We start from the raw sequence: 20,235 nt of genomic DNA, 5'->3' as shown, positions 1-20,235 counted from the left end.
CCCCAAGTCAAGTTGTCCTTGGGGGACAGCTCAGCTCCAGGTCCAGTTGCTGTTGCTAGTTGCAGGGGGCGCAGCCCACCATCCCTTGTGGGAGTCGAGGAATTGAACTGGCAACCTTGTGGTTGAGAGCCCACTGGCCCATGTGGGAACCGAACTGGCAGCCTTTGGAGTTAGGAGCACGGAGCTCCAACTGCCTGAGCCACCGGGCCAGCCCTGGGTTTAATTTTTTTATGAAGAAATTAATTTGCTTTAATGTAGTTTGTTCCCCAAATACCTTATTGACCCAATGAAAAATATCATCAGTGTTGGCAGGAATTCTAATTTAAATGCTTCCTACATGTTGAAGACTCTCAATTTTATATATCCCTGCCTGAAGTCCAGATTCAAATCAGCAACTGCCCATGGGACCTTCTCACATGGACATCCTAAAGCCTCATCAAATACATATTCTCAAAACCAAACTGCTGATCTTCTCCCACCAAATTGGTCTTCCTCTCAGACACCTGGACTGTCACCCATTCAGTCACTCATGCCAAAACCCTGAGGCATCCTCCCCCTTACCTCCCTCATCACCCAAACAAAATCTAAAACCAAGTCCATCAACTCAACATCCAGAGTATCTCTCAAATCTGTCCTCTCTCCAGCTCTACCTCCAATGCACTCATCCAGGCACACAATATCTTCCACATGGGTTAACCTGATCGGTGTCCCTGAAACCACTCTTGCACCCTCTGAACCATCCTCCACACTCGTAGCAAAGCAAATCAGGACCTCTTTTCCAGTAAAAGGCTAGATATCTTTGATAAAACCTCCTGCTAAAGACAGTTGCGAGAGTTAGTTAAATGTTTATAAAATTCACACACACACACACATACACACACACATTTTTTTAAAGCGTTAAGGAGCTAACAAGATTGTGAGGAATTGCTGTGCCAAGGTCCAGGAGAGAACAAGGTTCCAAAGAGATGAGCCTGAAACGTGAGGCTGCTGAAAGGCCAAACTCACTTCTAGTGGCCCTGCATGGGTGAAGACAAAAATCAGAGTCAGGGGTCTGCCAAGGCTGGGGGACTGAAAAACCACCCCTCACATTGGGCTTAGCCCCCAAAGGATTGCATCGCATAAGTAACGGTGAACTGAAAGCAAACCAGCCTTTCCCCAAATGGCAGTCCAGCTCTGAGTCACCCAGGCGCTCCAGAAAACATCATGCCCTAAGTATGAACTAACATGACCTCAGCTTGCTAATCCCTCCAGGCACCTGGCAAAAGCAATAGAAAATTCTTTTTGGTGAATGACAAAATCACCCCATTTCAAATTATCTCTACACATAATTTCATACACACAATATTCACCATACAAAAATAACCAGACACATGAAGAAGCAAAATTCCTCTAATTAAAACCATCAGAAATAATACTCAACAGAAATAGAGCTGGAGGAACTCCAGGCTCTAAAACAAATTACACTTACTATGTTCAAGAAATTAAATACCAAAATTGAAAAGTTCAGCAGGGAACTGGAAACTATAAAATTACATAGCATATGCAAAAAAATAAAATAAAATAAAATAAGCTAAAATGTAGAACTCAATGGATGGGCTTAACAGCAGATTTGACATGGCTAAAGAATGAATTAGAGAACTGGAAGGCTGGTTAGAAGAAGCAATCCAGAAAGAAGTATGGAGAGAGAAAAGGATGGGAAATACAGAGAAGAGGTTACAGATATGGAAGTTACAATGAGAAGATCTTACATATATTTAATTGCAGTCCCCAAAGAAGAGAAGAGAAACTGGAACAGAGGCAAAATCTGAAAAGATGATCGTTGAGAACTTTCCAGAATGGATGGAAGATATCAATCTATAGATTTGAGAACCCAAGTGAATCCCAAGCAGAATAAATAAAAAGCCATGCACACCCTAATCCATCACAGTGAAACTAGAAAATCAAAGAGAAAAATGGTGAAAGCATCCAGAGGGAAACAACAGGTAACAGTGCCAATTATTTACCTCTTGTCTATCAGGTCTAAACCCACTCTTCATAATATGGTCTGTCACACTGGGACTAAGGGCTGCAAACCACATTTCCCAGGCCCCCTTGCCAACTGACTTCCTGTTTGGTTCTGCCAATGGGAAGCACTAAAGGGAGATTAGCCGTTCCTGTCTGTACTTCCTGTTGGCTTCACTTCAGGAACTTCCAGTTTCTTTCAACACGCCCAGCACCAGCCACACTGAACCCCCACAGGTAATAGCCAAGGCCAGCAGGGTCCCTCTTACAACAGAGCTCCAGTGGGTGTCTTCCTCCAAGCCCCTAGGTCCTGTGAACCCTATCTCTTCCCTTTTATCCTGCCAGGCTTAGGAGTAGCAGCTGCTCCCTATAATTACTAGGCAGCACCCTCTTTTGCTCTTTCAGCCTTCCAAAATTTGCATATACAACCCACCTTATGTATTATATCTCCTTTGTTTGAAAAAAGTAGCATGGCTTATATTTTCCTGAGTGGACCCTAAGTGATGCAGAACTCTTCAAAGGAGCCACAGCGTGGTGGATGGCATTACTGTTCCCAATTATTCACCACCAATTTCTGTGGGAGGCCAGTATTTTCCTACCCTGTTAACATCAGGCTTTGGCCGATGACATGTGAGGGTGGTGACATGTGAGGATGAGCGACGACTGCCACTTCTCAGCAAAAGCTTTACAAACCATCACATGATTTTGCCATGGATCTTTTCCCCGATGCTGGCCTGGATTCTGAACCAGAAAGGGGGCGTTAGAGGACAAACTGGTTGAGTCCAAATGAAGTCTACAATTTATAATATTGCTCTCAATGTCTCAGTTGCCATCACTGTACTACGTTCTGTATGACGTTAACTCTGGGAGGCTGGGTCCAGGGGATAAGTGAACTCTACTATTTTTGTAAATTTTCTCTAAGACTAAAACTATTTCAAAATAAAACTTAAAAACAAAACACCCAGAGACGTTGACTGTTAACATTTCTGGCGTACTTTCTGCGGGCCCCTTTTCTTGCACGGGGAGACGTTTTATGCTCCACATAAGGAAGATCATGTAGATGCATGATTTTACTCTACACCAGGCTTCTGGGGAAGCCACCACATTTAGATCTCACAGCAGGCACCATCACCCTCATTTCACAGATAAGGAAATGAAGGTCTAGAGCAGGCTAAAGGTCACACAGCTAAAAAAGGCCAGGACTCAACATGAGTGCAGGTCCCTGAAGCCACATTCCAGAATCACACTAAAACCCAATTCTTGAAGAGTGAGTTCATATGCTTGTTCACACATGCATTCATTCAACCACGAGAACCTCCTGGGGGGACAGTCTAGGACCCACTTCCATTCTAAAGGTTTTACGCTTGCAGCCCAGGGCACAGTCTGGCCTGGGTGGAACAAGGTGACGTGTCCCTGCAAGAAAGGACTCACTGCCCAGCTGCACAGTGTGTCTGGCTGAGAGCACCCAGCTGTTAGCACCTTCCGGGTCCACTTCAGCTTTCAGATGGAGCTCAGCTCTTCTTTGGAGGCCAGATTGAGCAAGATGGGGTTTCTCCCCAAGGGGGGTTCTCGAATAAGCAGTCAGATCTGGAGCTCCACGCTGGGCAGAAGCATTGGGGTCTACATACCCTGGTAGCACCCTCTGCCCAATCCTGCCCCCTCCCCTTCTTTCATAGATGTTCCCCTCAGTAAATCCTTGCTTTCCTAACTCCCTCTCAGCCTCTGCTTCCCAGAGAATGGACCTGCTAAAGCTGCTCCATAGGCTTGTGTGACCTTCCCACGGGCTCATGTGGGTAAACTAACCCAGGGACCATGGGTGGCCTTTGCCCCCTCTGGTGCCCTTTATCTCCTCAGCCTGGTAAGCCCCTGGGGGGATGTGTGCAGGGGAAGAGGCTGGTCCAGGGCCTGAAACCCCGGTGTCCATACTGCACAGTCCTGTGCCCATCCTGCCTTCGGACCTGCCAAGGGCCTGACAGATGTGTGCTTAGAGGACCATGAGGGCCTGTGTGCAGCCCGGATCTTGGATAGTGGAGGAGGTGGAGCAAGTGGGAGGGAGCTGCTGCCCTGGTAGGTTTGGATGAAGGGTGAGGTGGGGGTGTGGCAGTGCCAGGCGGGGAGGGTGTGTATGAGCCTGTCTGGCTCTCCTGGGTGGGGCCGAATGAGTGTTTGGGTACAGCAGTAGCAGTCACATGGCTCTGTGACTCGGGCCTGCTACGGGCTGGGGAGGGAAGCCAGGTTGGCGGGCTGGGTCGGCACATCTACACAGTACAGAGCAGGGGCCCAGGAAAACCTCTGCATCCGCAGAAGATACAGGGGACAGATAGGCGATTTCCCAGGCCTGTGGTCTTTTATGTGCCAGGGCCCAGGGCAGGGAGAGCTATGCCAGGGATGGACAGATGGAAGGGCGGATGAGGGGCCCGCTGGGTGGACACATAAGTGAGGGGGTGCATGGGTGGTCAGGTGGCTGGGACCCTCCAAGATCGCGCCTGTGGCTCCCGTGCTCTGTGGGAAGCATCCCTCTTTTGGCATTGAAACAGGAGACTTGAGCATCCTGGCCATCTTTCCACACAGGCAGGAGTCCCACAGGGGACCCCGAGGATCACTTCTCCTGACCTTCCCTCGAGGGGAAGAAAATGGGGTGGGCGTCCTCATTCTCTCTCAGGAAAGGAGTATCAGGTAGCCTTGGCACTGGTGGAGGGCAAAGCAGAGACCACCCACCTGCCCACCTGCCAGAGGCCTTACTCAGCAGACCCTGTACATCTGAACCTTTCAGCCTTGTTTTAGGCAATTGTACCTGTGAAATCACCCACCCTAAAATAAATGCATATTACAATTTAAAATGTTTGCCTACACTGAATATTGATAGATGAAATGTCATAATACCTAGAATTTGGTTTAAAATAATCTGCGAGTGGGGAAGGAGCTAGGGGTACATAGAGATGAATAAAATCATAAAGTTGGGTGATGGACACATTGGAGGTTTTTTATTGTCTTCTCTCTACCTTTGTGCATATTTGGAAATGTCCGGAATTAAGCTTTAAAAGTAATCTAGGTAAAGTCCTTGTTAAAAAAAGAAAAAGAAAAAAAGGCCCACTTTCAGCACCTTTCAGTTAACAGTGGAATGTAAATCCAAGATCATTTTAGTGTATGTTTTTTTTCTTTCTTTTAAAAATTTTTTAATTGTGGCAAAACATATAATATACAACTTAGCATCATAACCATTTTGAAGTGTGTAGTTCAGTGTCAGGAACATTCTCGCAGCTGTGCAAGCAATCTGCTCAACTCTGCTCTCTTGCCATTGACTTCCCCACCCCAACCCCCCACACCCCACCCATCACTGCACCCAGGGATTGGAGTCCAGGTGCCCTAAGTCCCAGAGCAAGTTCCCTTACCACCCAGGGTGGCAGCTGGTCCTGGGCTTAGCTGCGGGCTGGGCCAGGCCAGCCAGTGAGCATGCTGGGCAGTTTTCACACCCTAGTCCCAGCTGGCTCCTGCAGGTCTGAGCTCTCTGCCCCAGGGCAGGCACTTGATCAAGTCCAGGCAGCTCTCAGCTTCTACCCCCACGTGCGGCCTGGGGCTGCCCTGGTCACCTGGGAAGGCGGGCAGGGGAGGGAGCGGAGCAGGGGTGAACACAGGCCCCTCCCCAGCACAGGTGACTCAGGGAGGGCAGTCCAGGTCCCAGGAGGCCACTTTCACCCCAGGGTGTGGGGCACACCTCCGAGTGGACAATGGTCCTACTTCCTTGACCCCTGTAGCCACAATGCCCCACTGTGGCACAGCTTTCGGGTTTAGAACAATCTTGGAGCTGCTGGCAGTGCTACAGTGGCCACCGGGAGTTACCTGTTAGCCTGCGCTTTGCAAGGTCTGAAAGCCTTAGACACTGCCTCTCCAGAGACGCCCAGCTCTCCTCCCTCTTCCCTTGGCTGGGGCCTGGCTCTGGCTCCAGTTCCGGGGCACAGGAGAGGACAAGGGAGGGTAAGTAGTGAAGGGTGGGTGGGGGACACACAGCTGTCACGTCCTTCCTTCACTGGGGTTATGGCATTTCATGCTCAAAGCGATTCTGGATTTTGCCAGTTTACAAATGAAGACGCTCAGAGACGTCATCAGGAAGTTGCCAGGAAGTTACAGGCCGGGGACTAGAGCCAGGGACGCCTTTCCTCAGTCTCCTCCTCCTGGTTAGAAAGCAGCCAGAAAGTGGCTTTTTGCAGATGGTGGGTTGGAGCTGAGCATGGTGAACTGTCTGGTCATGGAGGAGGCCTGGGGTGGGGAGCAGGTGTGAACGTGGACTGGGGGCCAATGCTGTGGGCTCAGAACTTGCTGTTTCCTAGGGGTAACAGACAGGTGACCCACAAATGCTGATGACCTGTGCCAAGTGCTGCTGAAGCAACACAGGATGCAGGCAGTAATTTTGGGTTCTCTCAACAACCAGCACTTACAGATGAGGACAGTGGGGCAGTCCCCTACATGAAGCAGGGGCGGGGCCTGAAGGAGCCGCAGGACCAGTCCTGAGGCTGAGACCGCATCTCTCAAGCACAGGCCAGTGGGGACAGAATGCGTGGGCTGGAAAGCGCCCTCCAGGGCAACGGGGCAGAGTGGGCGCTGGGCGGCAGGGAGCCCAGGCAGGCTGCTGCAATAGTCAAGGAGAAAGGTGATGAGGTCAGAGGTAGCGAAGCTAGTCTCCTCGGGAGGCTCCAGTTTTATAGTCCTGGCCACTCACAGGCAGCACGCTGCCATACTAGCCAGCCCAGCAGACAGACCCCAGACACGGCAGTGTGTGCTGGGTGGGGGCAGCACACAGCCTTCCCAGCCACTTGGAGACAGGTGCCTTTCTGATGAGCTTTCCCCACAGGGAGAAGGGAGAAGGACAAACTAACATGTATAGATGCCATTTATAGAGGCCAGGAACTGTGCTGGGCATTTTACAGACGTTACTTCACTGCCTCCTCCCAGCCAAATTATGATCCCCTTTTTGAGATGAGGAAACTGAGGTGTAGGGAGAGAAATTAAATTGTCCAAGGTCACCCAATTCAGGAAGTGAATGCATGCAGGGACCTTGGTTTCCTTCCCCTGGCCTGGTGCCCTAAGTGCCAGGCCACCAGGCCTCTGGGCAGTGTGGCTCCTGAGCCCATTCCACAAAAATGCCAAGTCTGGAGACAGCCATGCAGGGGTGTCTGCTCTGTGAGCCTGGGAAGGTGAGCAAAGTTCACCGCATAAAAGACCCCTGCCCTGCCTTGGAGTCTGGCCTCTCCCATGCTGTCCAAGACATGTGCGGAGGGAGACAGAGGCCTGGCTTCTGCTGGCTTCTGACTGCCCAAGTCTGCCCAGCCCACCTTCTTCTCACAAAGGCCTGAGAAAGGCAGATGGGAGACTAAGGGCCAGGGAGACACGTGTGAGAACAAGAGGCAGCCTGCGTAGAGAGGAGTGCAGTTGAACAGAGCAAATACCGGTCAAGGCAACAAGGGACCAGCTTTCAGGCCTAGCCTTGTCAGGAACTAGCTGAGATGTGTTTTGGGGGAGCAGATCATGCCCCCTGTCTGGACCTCAGTTTTCCCATCAGAGGAAGATCGCTGGGGACACCCAAGGGTTCACTGTAACACTATGGTTTCTGCCTGTGAATGTGCATAGGAGTGCATGACGGTGCAGTGTGCATCGAGGGGGAGGATCGGGACAGAAACTGCCCGTCCCCTGGGGCAGCAGGTCCCCTCAGCTTTGCACTCCCTATCCAAGTGACCAGGACAACCTCAAAGGGCTTGGAGAAACCAGGCTGGAGGGAGCAGCTGCCAGGCGGCTCTCTAAGTTCTAGGGAGGGGAGGAGGGGGTGCTCTTAGCATCCTGAAGTCTGGAGCCTGTGCAGGAGGTGGGGGACAGGTAGCCTGGTCCAGGCTGGAGAGCGCTGGGGACTGAGCTTTCTTTGAATGACAGCTCAGCTAGAGGGATGGAACCAGGCTTCTGTCTACCTCAACCCCCTGCCCTTCTCTGGTGTGCGGTCACTTTCTAGGTATTCCATCCAGCCAGGACCCTCCTGCTCCTTCCCTCTTCTGTCTTTGACATTTCTGGGCTCCAGGGTGTCTGCTGATTTATTTCCCTCCTGCTGGGAAGTTCCAAGACTTTGAACAGCCTTCTACTCCCAGGTCCCTCTGGCAGCCTGGGTCAGGGAGAGCACACTGGCCGAGGGTCCGATGACCTTGGACCAGTCACCGGGTTTATAACAACAGAAAGGGCAGGAGCTGAACCCGAGATTTCACAGAACTTATCTTTGACCCCCTCCCTCTCCTCATATAATTTCTCGCCAAGACAAGTCAATTCTTTCAAACCATCTCAGGAACGCCCCCCATTTCTTCCTCTCCCCAGTGCCCCTGCCCTCTGTGGCTGGTTTATGTTCCCTGAGACTCCTGTAAGCCACATCCTTGCCTGGACCTCCTCACAGGGTCTGTGTACATGCCGCCTCACACTTCCCTCTCTCAACACCTCTGAGGCTCCTATTTCAAGAGGCCTTTCTGCGGCTGCTCCAATGTGCCGCCTGTGCCCTACCTCTCCCACTGACCTCCACCCCCAGGGCCCCAGGCTCACCAATTAGCCTGACTTCGCCAGCCAGGATGTGCCCTGCCTTCTCCAGCCATAGGCGCTTGCTCCACGATACTCTTCTTCATGGAAATGCTTTCCATTCTTCAAGTACCATCTCAAAACTGTGGAGGAAAAAGGGGTTCTATAATAAATATGACATGTCCAGTGACTGAAAGTAACCCCACAGGTGATCTGATAGTAAATTCCTAACTGGGCAGATCATGATGGGTAGTCACACCCCAGGCCTATAATTTCTTTAGTAAAAGGTTTGTGTTTGTCTTAAGCAAGCCCTGCCCATGGTTTCTGTCCATCTATGTTAACAAACCTTTGAAAAATCTCTTTTTCAAGGTAACCACCCTCAAGAAAACACATAATCTCGTTAACTATCTTGTAATCCAACCCCTACCATACTTTCTCTCACCTCCATGTAATCTTCCTTACTTCCCCTCCTTAGTTCCAAATGTATAAAAGAAGCTGCAAAATTGTTATTCTTGGGAGCATCCGAGATCTTGCTCCCCGGCATATGTTATCAGTTTTGGATCAAATAATTCTTTAAAAAATTCTCTACAGGTTTGGATGTTCTTATGTCAACGAAAGCCACTTCCTCCAAAGGGGCCTTTCCTTAGGTCCCCCAAAAGGTTAAATATCCTTGCTGTGAAACTTTATCTTGTTAAAGAAAACAAAAAAAACAAAAAACAAGCCCCAAATGGCATCATTAGTGCTAAAAGCCCATGATACCAAACCTACATTTAATACCTGATCGAACTGCTGTTTCAACTGTTGGCAGAAATGTCCAAACCTATAGAGAATTTTTATAAGAGTTTATCTGAGCCAAAAACTGACTGACATATGCTGGGGAGCAAGATCTCAAATGCTCCCGAGAATAAGTTTTGCAGTTTCTTTTATGCATTTGATATTAAGAAAGGAACTTAAGGGAAAAATTAAGGGAAGGTGGGAAAAGGCAAGGTGGGGTTTGGATTACAGGGTAGTTAAAATTATGTATTTTCTTGAGGGTGGTCATGAATTAGAAGTCTGAAAGGAAGCATTTCAAAGGTGTGTTAACCTGGATGCACAGAAACAACGGGCAGGGATGCTTAAGGCAAAGATAGGTCTTGTACTAAAGAAGTTACAGGCCTGGGGCGGGACTGCCCACCAAGACCCGCCCAGTTAGGAATTTATGATCAATCACCCTGTGAGGTTAGAACTCCTTTTTTGTCCACACAACCTCTCCCAGAAACATAATCTTAATCAACCAGTTTGGAATATTCTGGTCAAGCAACAGTAACCTGTCACAAACTAGGTTCCCTCCACCCCCAAAGAAAGAAGAAGCAATCTCCATAATAAAAACCCTCCCCTTTTTCTTCCCCCAAAGTAATGATGTCCAGGCTCAAAAAGACTCCCTTCATTTCTTTTACTAAGAGTTCCCCTGCCCCACCCTTCTTCCTATAAAATCCTTCCATATTGTACAACACCTCAGAGGGCCCTTCTAGTTGCTAAATGGGATGCTGCCCAATTCATGAATCGCTTAATAAAGCCAATCAGATCTTGAAATTTACTCGATTCAATTAAAAAAGAATAATCTGTAACCCTACCATACTGGGGACTCCTCAAGGGCTGACACCCAACGTAGTTACTGAGTTTTCTTAAATAGACAAGTCCTCTGAAGTCCAGCACTTCCATTATTAGGAATGTGGACAAAAAAGGGGTTCTACGGAAACTAAGCTCTCAGGGTGATCTGATCATAAATTCCTAACTGGGCGGGTCATGGTGGGTAGTCACACCCCAGGCCTATGACTTCTTTAGTAAAAGGCTTATCTTTGCCTTAAGCAGCCCTGCCCATTGTTTCTGTGCATGTAGGTTAACACACCTTTGAAATACCCCCTTGCAGACTCCACCTTTTAAGACAAGCTGTAGTCCACCTTGCTTTCCCCACCTCCATGTAATTTTTCCTTATGTTCGCTCCTTAATTTCAAATGCTTAAAAGAAACTGCAAAACTTATTCTCGGGAATCTTGCTCCCTGCAATACGTTGTCACTTTGGCTCAAATAAACTCATAAGAATTTTCTACAGGTTTAGATGTTTCTCATGTCGACAGGTAAGGATGGCGTAGGAAACAAAGGGTTAAAACTGGTGACCATCGCTCGAATTTAATCCACGTGTGACATGATGTTTTTATTTTTTAAATGATAACATTCACATAACATAAAATTAACCATTTTAAAGTGTACAATGCTATGGCTTTTACAATACTGTGCAACCACCACCTCTCCCTGGTTCCAAAACATTTCCCTCATCCCAAAAGCAAACTCCATACCTTTTAAGCAGTCACCCCTCATTTCTCCCCCACCATGGTCTCTGGCACTAACCTGCTTTCTGTCTGTATGATTTACTTACGTCACATAAGTGGAATCACATATTTGGCCTTTTGTGTCTGGTTTCTTTCATTTGGCATAATGTTTTGGAGGTTCATCTATTTGTAGCATTTATCAGCACTTTATTATTTTTTTAATTTTATTTTTATTGGGGAACTGTGTTTTTTCAGGGCCCAGCAGCTCCAAGTCATTGTCCTTCAATCTAGCTGTGGAGGGCGCAGCTCACTGGCCCATGTGGGAATTGAAACAGCAACCCCCCCCCCCCCCCCCCCCCCCGCCCTTGTTCAGAACTTGCGCTCTAACCAACTGAGCCATCCAGCCACCCAGCACTTCATTTTTAATGGCTGAATAATATTCCATTGTATGGATACACCACCATGTGTTTATCCATTCATCAGGTGATGGACAAGTTGGGCTATGTCCACCTTTTGGCTATGGTGAATAGTCTTGCTACGAACACTGGTGTACTTGTTTTAATCCCTGTTTTCATTTCTTTTGGGTATATACTTGGGAGTGGAATTGCTGGGTGAGACGGTAACTCTACGTTTAACTTTTCAAGGAAGACACAGGTGTTTTAATTTTTTGAATTTGAATGCCTTTAGGTGTCTATCTCTGTCTCTGTCTCCATCTCTTCTATTGCCTTTCACCCAGCTGTTTGACTCATTATTTGTCTGGCACCTGAAGGCATCTAAATTTGCTGACCCTAGAAGGCTTTGGTGTAAAAAACAAAAACAAACAAACAAAAAACCTTAGCGTCCAATTCAGTCGCCAAGGAGCCGGAGACCTTGGGTAAATCTCTCCATCTTTCAAAAGTACTATTTTCCTCAGCCTCTAAAGGGATAATAATACTTACCTAAGAGGAGGCGGCGAGGATCATGGAGGTGACGGACCGAACGCGCCCCTTCCGAAGCTGTCGAGTTCTGGAAACGGAGAGGGGCGGGCGAGGCCAGCAGCAGCAGCAGGAGGAGGAGGAGGAAGAGAGGGGCGGAGAGGGTGCGCTCTGGGGGCGTCCGCCGCGTTGGGGGCTGCAGACCAGTCGGGGTCCGAGCCGGCGCGCCCCGGGCGGCGCCGCGCAGGTCGTAGCCGGTAGGGGGCTCGTAGGGCCGGGCGGGGTTGCAGCCGCGAGCCCGGGCGGGGCTCAGGTTGTCTGGCGGTGGGCGGGCATTGCCCCCCGTCCCCGCCCCCCACATCCGGGGGCCCTGGCCAGGCTTTGGGCTGGCGACGAGTGGGTGAGTCAGGCCGGGTTTTTCCTCCGCCTCTGGGGCAGGCGAGCGAGCGCTACCGAGCGCGTCCCTCCCTCGCCAATCCGGCTCTGGCGGCCGCCCGCCCGCGTTTTCCTGGCGTCTGTCGCCCGGCCGTCCCGGCTTGCAGTCTCGGCTGGACGGGTGCCGTGGAGGGAGGGTTCAAATCCGTGCGAAGGAACTGCAGCGCGCGAGGGGTGCGGAGCAGCTCCAACATGGTAAGAGGGGCGCGCCAGGGGCCGGGGCTGGACTCAGGGATTGGGGTTGGCGGCAAGGTCTCGCTTTCCCTGCGACCTTGGCCAAGCCGCAGCCCCTCTCCCGGCGAGGTTCCTGTCTGAGAAGTGGGCGGGGGTGCCAGGGTGCGGTGTGCGCCCAGGTGTCCCCTGCTCCGGGCACCGAGGCGCTGGATCAGGAACCTACCCAGACTTTCCTCTGGAGGGGCTGGCGGCAGGTTCTGCTGCTCTCTGCAACCGGCTGCAAACGTGCTTTCCATAGAGCAGCGTCCCGGACCCCTGCGCCGCGGCTGGGGTGGGGCAGACGCCCTTGGCGCGGGAGCCTGACCTCGGCCTTCTCCCCCCAGCCCGATCGCTGGTGCAGACCCCTGGGAGGTGACAGGAAGGAACATCCCCTCCCGTCCCCCAGGTAGCTCGAGGACCTCCCGCAGTTCTGGAGAGTCTAGCCTCTGCCACAGCCTTCCTGGGGGAAATTCTGTGAGGATGCCTACTTCGTTTGCCTCTCCTCCTCCGCCATGAGACCCCTCTCCCAGCCCCCTCCGGGTTACCCCTTTTCTCCTCCAACCCTCTGTCCTGCCCTGACGGCAACTGCCTCCCTGCTGCCAGGCGCCCCGACCTGCGGATAAGGGATGCTCCCAGGTCTTGGCGGCCAGAGTACGGTCCCTGTTTGGCGACAAGTTTTGACCAGAGTAAGGGCTGGCCTGGGGCCAGGCCGAAATCAGGGCTCTAGCTGTGTCCAGAAAGAGAACTAGGATCCGTCGTCTCCCACCGGGCATCCCCCTTCTCCTAAGAACAGATTGGGGCTCTCCTCGTTTTCACCTGGGGCTCAGCCTGGCCGTCACTTGGCCTTGGCCACCGTGCTTTCTCCCTTCCCAGCCCGGGGAGGAAGCAGAGGCAAGAGGCCATCCTCCTGGGCCCGGTGATCAGCCTCCTCCCAGAGCCCTCCTGGGCAGGGCTCTTCTGCCGGCTGGCTATGTGTGGGTGTGTATGTGCCAGACTGTGAATGAACGCGGCCAGCCTGCTTTCACTACCGCCTCTAGAGTTAGCAGCTTCCAGGGCTCAGAATCCCTGTGCAGCAGTGCTTCCACGATTTCTTCCTGACCCAGGGACAGACAGAAGGGATTCCGCTGAGGGAACTGGAATCCAAACCAGCCTGGTTCCACGTGCCCTTGGGAGAGGCAGGTGTGGGGGCTGGGCAGACATACATAGACAGGAGTGTGTGCCTATGGGGTGACCCCTGGGTGGGATAGCCGTGTTCAGTAGAGAGGATCTTGCCCAGGGAGTTGGGATTGCTCGTCACTGTGGGATCTTGGGTCACTTGCTTCCCCCTTCTGGCCCTCAGTTTCCCTGTCTGTAAAATGGAGTGAGGTAGCTGCTATCCTACCTGTCCCCACCAGGCTGTTGTGGAGATGAGATTATGAAATGAAAGGGCTGAGGAAAACTGTAGAATGCTGTGCAACTGTGACTATGTAGTGAGACGAAGCATGACTCTTGCAGGGTTTAGACACTGGGCTCTGCCCCTTCAAGTGTGGCAGCTGGGTTAAGTAAGGTATGCCAGCTTCTCCAGTCCCCTTCCTAGGACCCCTCATCCACTGCCTCCTCTTTTGGAGCTGGGACATTCCAGTGTCATTCCTCAGGGGCAGCTGCAGACACACCCCTCAGCAAAGCTGATCCCTCAGCAGGTGCTGGGACTCTCCCCTGGGGCCTGGACTCTGCCTGCGGATGAGGCAGGAGTGGGAGCTTCTTGTCCATGGGCTCTGGGATGTCCCACCGCAGAGGAGGTGCACTCGGGTCCGGGCAGCCTTCTGCACCTGGGGAACCGGTGCTCTTTCTGTTGTGCAGCTGAATCTGACCTTAGGCACGTTTTCACCTCCTGGGCCTTGGTTTCCGCTTCTGAAGTGGGGGTGACACTATTCTTCCTGTGAGTGTTTTGAGGCTGTTTTAGGCTCAGCATCAGGCTGACACAACAAGGCACCCACTAATGGGCACTGGATGCCTCCCTGATGTCTTTCTCTGCTCCATGGCCAGGTGGTACCCCAACCCTGTTCTCCTGTCTATACCAAGAGTGGTCCAAAAGAGATGACAGTCTGTGTCCAGGGCTTTCAGTCTGCTGCCTAATCTTGGGTCTGGGGTATGGGAGCAGGAGTAAAAGGGCTCTGTTGGGCCAGCAGGGGCCTGTGCAGAAGGCCCAGCCCAAACCTAGCCTGTGGGGGGAGTGGGGGGGTTCAGCTCTGGTCAGGGAAGCCCGGGCACTTGCAGGCAGTGGACGTTTTGCTCTGCCGGTCCAGTGGGGCTGCAGGCACTTGCTCTCCCTTCCCCCTCCCCCACCAAATCCTCTCCAGCTCAGCCTGCACAGCTGTCCTGGCCTGACCAGGCCAGTCCCTGGGCTTCCAAGCAACAAGAAGGAATGTGTGTTGGGGGGAGGCAGGGGAGGTGGATGGACCCCTCTAGGAAAAGGGACTGTCCCTAGACTGAGACCTGGGTGGAACCTCCTGAAAGCTGATAATACAGCCAGAGAAGTTACCTAGCAGGGGTGGGGGTGAGGGCCTATCGACAGACAAAGGGAAGGGGCTGTCTACGCCCCTTCCTCCAGCTCCACAGCTATTTCTAATGGCTCTAGTCACTTGTGGAGAGAAGCTGGTCCCTTGCCCTCCTTACCACTTTGTCTGTCTGTCTGTCTGTCTCTCTTATACACACACACACACACACACACACACACACACATCCTGCATCTAGCCTCAGGGCTGGGGAAGACCCTGGATTTTTCTCCTGCTTGAGTATTCCTGTTATGTATATGTATCCATGAGGGTACTCAGGGCTATGTGGATGACCTTGAGCCTGACTGCTGTTGGATATGACTGTCCGTGCTGTGTCCTCTAATGAAGGAGCCTCTGCTGCTGGTGGCACTGACTAGACTGCAGTATGTGTGCGGTGTACATGCTGTTATGGCCCATGGCTACCTCTCTCCTGGACCTGAGACCCTTTGTAGGTCACAAGGGGGGCGGGGGGTTGTCGATTATTGCTCCCTGAGAAAGAAAGTGAGGATCTGCCCAGGGGAAGGTGAGACTTGTGTTTGGGATGAAGTGGGAAATTTGACACCACTGTCACCATCCCTGTCCCGTGCTCACACTGGGCTTATAGTTCACAAGATCTTTTTCCTCTATTGTCTCTGTGACTGTCACAGCAACCCTATAAGGAAGGTGGGCAGGCAGAGTCTTTCCCACTTCAGAGATGGGCAAACCGCGGCATGGTGAAGGGAGGTGCCCACAGAGAGATAGTGTGAGGCACGGCAGGAGACCATGTTCTCTGCTGTCCATGTCCCCGACAGGAATGACAGGAGTTCAGTGCATTCTCGGACACAGTGGTGTCTGCCGGGTGGGCTGGTCATGGCTAGGGGGTGGCAGACTGGGAGGCAGATGCTTCAATTCCAACTATTTGGGCTGTGGGTGGTATATTGGGTTCCCACTCGTCATTTGGCAGCTATGGTGCTGGCATCACAGGCAACTTCAACTTCACTCTGACCAGCTCTGTGACCTTGAGCAAACCATGTCACTTTGCAGAGCCCCAGTGCCCTTACCCACAAAACTGGACAGTATGTCACAGACTCAATGAGACCCCTATGCAGGGCTGTGTCGCTGTGATTCCTTACCTGGATGAGTCCCCCTAACCCTGTGTAGCCTGTGACACCCCAGAGGGGTTGAGCCAGCTGGAGGCTGAGAGGAAAGGCTTGAGAAGGTTACTTTTGCTCAGAGTGAGGTTGAGGGCCACAGGGTGTGGGGGCAGGGCTGCACCCTCCCTCCCTTTCATTCCTGGAGAACTTTGTCTTCCACAATCACAAAACCTGGAAATGGTTGAGGAAGATGGAACCTCCTAACGACCATTGTTTGGGGCGGGAGTGGGTGCCCTGGAAGCATATTGGGTGGGTGGTGGGGGACATAGAACGTGCCTGCTGGGCGTCTACCCAGGAATGGGAACAGCTGGGTAGGACGCAGAGATGATGGCATTGGTTCATTCAGCAGGTCCTTTCTGAGCACCAAGCTTAGCACTGGGAATCCACCAAGGCACCAGGGACAAGCCCTGCCCTCCACCATGTGGTCCCAGCACAGGTGGGAGACAGTCCATAGCCTTCTCTCTGAGCTACCCGCCAGCATTGTTCATGTGTCTGACCACATAAGCTCAGCTTGGGCCAGCCTGCCTGGACCCTGGCTGCTGGCTGGGCCCTATACTGTGTGCTTCGTCCTGTTATTTCAGCCCATTCTCCAGGCATCCCTAATAAGAGTTTTCATGGCCATTGTCTGGATGAGGAAGCCAGACCCCACACATTGACTAGCTAAACACCAGGTCAGGATTTGGGATACTCCCTGCCTGATGGTGGGTTCTAGAGTGGCAGCTGGTAGGGGCTCTGGCTGCCTCTTCCCTCTGCCTCCTACCCGGCTTGAGCTGAACACCTGTTCCGGAAACTATGGCCATTGTTCCTGCCATCCTTCCTCCCCTTGGGCCCTTCCTGTTTGTATCCCTCCCGTTACTCCACCCATGCCAGGTGCTTCCCTTGGGGAACTGACTGCAGGAGGAGGGCTGAACTGGGTTCCTGTCCCATGGGAAGAAGGAGGAATGGAGAGTCTGAGGTCATTGGCCCTGGTTCCCTGTGTCCTCTGTCCACCTCCCAGGTTGGGTGGGAAGCCTAGCAGGAGAGTGAGCAAAGTCAGAGTCAGATAGCCTGAGTCTTCAGCTGGTCCAGTCCTGGGAGGGACCCTATCTTGCTGCCTCAGGAACTCCCCCCATTCACCCCCTCCCCACCCGTTACACATTGGCCCCTAGCTAGAGCTTGAGCACTGGGAAGGTGGCTTTGGGGCCTGTACCCTTTTATCTTGCCAGCCTAGGAATCCTGTCCTAGAGTCTCTCCAGACCCACATCTGCCTTTCCTGGGCCTGGGCTGGGTGTGGAGCTGATACAGAACAAGCATCTGGTTTTAGGGGATCAGTGGCAAGGTGGGCCACAAACACCCATCTTCCCCTGATGGAGTCTCCCAATCTCCAGAAGCAGCTGCCTGTGCCCTGTTGAAACTTCATGGCCACAGCCCCAGGCCTTGCTGGCATTGCCATGGGCAGCGTGGGCAGCCTATTAGAACGGCAGGACTTCTCCCCTGAAGAGCTACGTGCAGCACTCACGGGGTCCCGGGGCTCCCGCCAGCCTGATGGGCTCCTCCGGAAGGGCTTGGGCCAGCGTGAGCTCCTCAGCTACCTGCACCTCCCCAAGAAGGATGGCAAGACCACCAAGCGGGCTGCTCGGAACGAGGCTGCCGACTATGCCACCCTATACTACCAGGAACACCCTCGGGCCGGTGACTTCAGCAAGACTTCGCTGCCCGAGCGGGGTCGTTTCGACAAGGTGCGCCTCTGCCCACACTCCTCCCTAGTGTGGGAGGGTGGGGATGGGGAGCTTGGGGCCTCCTTAGAGACCCTGATGCTGGGACAGGGCGGGGAGGTGAAAGTTCTGCTTTGGGCGAGCCTGAGGCTTGGTCACTGCCTCTCCGTGGCATGTGCCCGTGTCTGAAACAAGATCCTTGGGCTGCGGGAGCATCAGAGGGCAACACAGTCAACCCGGAGCCTCACACCCGCCCTTTCTTCCTGGCAGTGCCGCATTCGCCCATCGGTGTTCAAGCCCGTGGCAGGCACCGGGAAAGGCTTCCTCTCCATGCAGAGCCTGGCGGCTCACAAGGGCCAGAAGTTATGGCGCAGCAACGGCAGCCTGCACACGCTGGCCTGCCACCCGCCCTTGAGCCCAGGGCCCCGGGCCAGCCAGGCACAGGCCCGCGCCCAGCTACTGCATGCCCTCAGCCTGGATGAGGCCAGCCCCGAGCCCGAGCCTAGCCTGTCTGACTCCTCTAGCGGGGGCAGCTTTGGCCGCAGTCCTGGCACCGGCCCTGGTGCCTTCAGCTCCTCCTTGGGCCACATTAATCACCTTGGGGGCTCCCTGGACCGGACCTCGCGGAGCCCCAAGGAGGCTGGGCCACTGGCCATGCTGAGCTGCCTGCCTGAGCCGCCACCCCCCTATGAATTCTCCTGCCCTACCGCCGAGGAGGTGGTGGCCATGCTGCCTGACACCTGTGAGGATCTCAAGAGAGGCCTCAGTGACGAGGATGGCACCAACCCCTTCACACAGGTGAGGGCAGCCTCTGCCCTGGGGTCCGTGCTGTCCCTTGGCATTGGAGTACCAGGCAGACAGAGGGTCCCTCGCCAGCTTACCCACATGGCTCTGGGCACAAGAGAGTAAGAAAGAAGGAGATGACTCTGCTTCTCTCCCCACCCCATGTGGACTATCAGGTCACTCATGGTCCTTGCTAGAGTTGTGTAAGAGGGGGGGGAGAGACTTCCTGGGAGGGCCATCTGTTGGGGACACTTCACCTCCGGAGGGCATCCCAAGGTAGGGTACCTGTGTGGCCAAGGGGTTGGGCCGTGGGCCCTGTGATGCTCAGGCACAGGATATTGGCTGCAGCTGGAGTATCAGAACAGTGGGCCATCTATGGGTGCACCGGCCCTATCAGGCACCTCTTTCCCTCAGCAGGTGCTGGAGGAGCGCCAGCGGCTGTGGCTGTCTGAGCTGAAGCGCCTGTACGTAGAGCGGCTACACGAGGTGGCCCAGAAGGCTGAACGCAGCGAGCGCACCCTCCAGCTACAGCTGTTCATGGCTCAGCAGGAGCAGCGGCGCCTGCGCAAGGAGCTGCGGGCACAGCAGGGCCTGGCCCCTGAGCCTCGGCACCCAGAGACCGAGCCCACCACGCGGCCAGAAGAGGAAGCCCGTTGGGAGGTGAGAGGCCAGGCCGTCAGGCGCTCTCCCATTCCCATTGCTGTAGTCCCATCCTCTGTTCGCCCCCCGCCTTACCCGGCCTTGCTTGGCTCTTGCTCATCCTGTGCCCTGCTACAGGTATGCCAGAAGACAGCAGAGATTAGCCTCCTGAAGCAGCAGCTGCGGGAGGCCCAGGCCGAGCTGGCTCAGAAGCTGGCTGAGATCTTCAACCTGAAGACACAGCTTCGGGGCAGCCGGGCACATGCCCAGGCCCAGGATGCAGAGCTGGCCCGGCTACGCGAGGCTGTGCGGAGCCTGCAGGAGCAGGCCCCGCGGGAGGAAGCCCCGGGCATTTGTGAGACTGATGACTGCAAGAGCAGGGGGCTGCTGGGGGAGGCAGGGGGCGGTGAGGCCGGAGATGGCGCCCAGCAGCTGCGGGCTGAGCTGCTGCAGGAGCGGCTCCGGGGCCAGGAGCAGGCGCTGCGCTTTGAGCAGGAGCGGCGGACGTGGCAGGAGGAGAAAGAGCGTGTGCTGCGCTACCAGCGGGAGATCCAGGGAGGCTACATGGATATGTACCGCCGCAACCAGGCGCTGGAACAGGAGCTGCAGGCACTGCGGGAGTCCCCAACGCCCTGGAGTCCTCGGCTTGAGTCCTCCAAGATCTGAGGCCAGTGGAGCGAGCTGACAGCAGCAGCAGCACTGTCAGAAGATGGCTTGGGCAAGCCCGCCCTGAGATGCTGGCTCCTTCCTGACATTGGTCTGGGGCAGAATCTGCTGAGGCCAGCCAGGGATGGGGTGGCCCGCCGAGAGGAGGGATCTAGTGGTGCTGTGGGCTGCACAGAAGGCCTGCAGCAGGTGTCAACACCAAGCCCTCCTGGCTGAGGGGCACCCCGGTGGGGCCCAGCTCTGCTCCTGGAGTAGGTTTGGCCCAGGAGAGGAAGCTGGGGGGTGAGGAGCCCAAGAAGCAGATGGGCATGAGGGAGGGAGGCCGGGACGGGAACATTGGCCTCCCCCAGAATAAAACCACATTTTCTATGA

General features: G+C 53.7%; 2 protein-coding genes across 9 annotated transcripts in view; one reads left to right on the top strand and one right to left on the bottom strand.

The window, feature by feature from the left end:
• The window catches only part of LOC148758269 (uncharacterized), a 20,812-nt gene extending 8,477 nt beyond the window's left edge, over window positions 1-12,335 (bottom strand). The window contains exons 1-2 of the mRNA XM_088798581.1: window positions 11,791-12,335; window positions 8,572-8,687 (exon numbers count right to left, since the gene is read on the bottom strand). Coding sequence (XP_088654707.1) covers window positions 8,575-8,687; window positions 11,791-12,127 — 450 coding nt within the window. The 5' untranslated portion in view covers window positions 12,128-12,335 and the 3' untranslated portion in view covers window positions 8,572-8,574. The remainder of the gene's footprint in view (window positions 1-8,571; window positions 8,688-11,790) is intronic.
• Window positions 5,804-20,235, top strand: N4BP3 (NEDD4 binding protein 3). 8 transcript variants are annotated; one of them, XM_074313386.2, is made up of 6 exons: window positions 12,087-12,396; window positions 16,431-16,517; window positions 17,449-17,799; window positions 18,046-18,573; window positions 18,973-19,218; window positions 19,336-20,235. In XM_074313386.2, the coding sequence occupies exons 3-6, from the start codon at window positions 17,479-17,481 to the stop codon at window positions 19,861-19,863; spliced, it is 1,623 nt and encodes a 540-aa protein (XP_074169487.1). In that variant the 5' UTR covers window positions 12,087-12,396; window positions 16,431-16,517; window positions 17,449-17,478; the 3' UTR covers window positions 19,864-20,235. The 8 variants fall into 8 exon arrangements, with proteins under 8 accessions (XP_074169488.1, XP_074169487.1, XP_019566589.2 ...); XM_074313387.2 differs by lacking the exons at window positions 12,087-12,396; window positions 16,431-16,517 and adding an exon at window positions 5,804-5,976; XM_019711030.3 differs by lacking the exon at window positions 16,431-16,517 and having other exon boundaries at window positions 18,976-19,218.

The sequence above is a fragment of the Rhinolophus sinicus genome, chromosome 5 (assembly GCF_057876585.1).
Source record: "Rhinolophus sinicus isolate RSI-liver-muscle chromosome 5, RSI-T2T, whole genome shotgun sequence".
Classification (NCBI taxonomy): domain Eukaryota; kingdom Metazoa; phylum Chordata; class Mammalia; order Chiroptera; family Rhinolophidae; genus Rhinolophus; species Rhinolophus sinicus.
The sequence above is the reverse complement of the archived record's forward strand: the minus strand, read 5'-3'. Positions and strand labels throughout refer to the sequence as shown.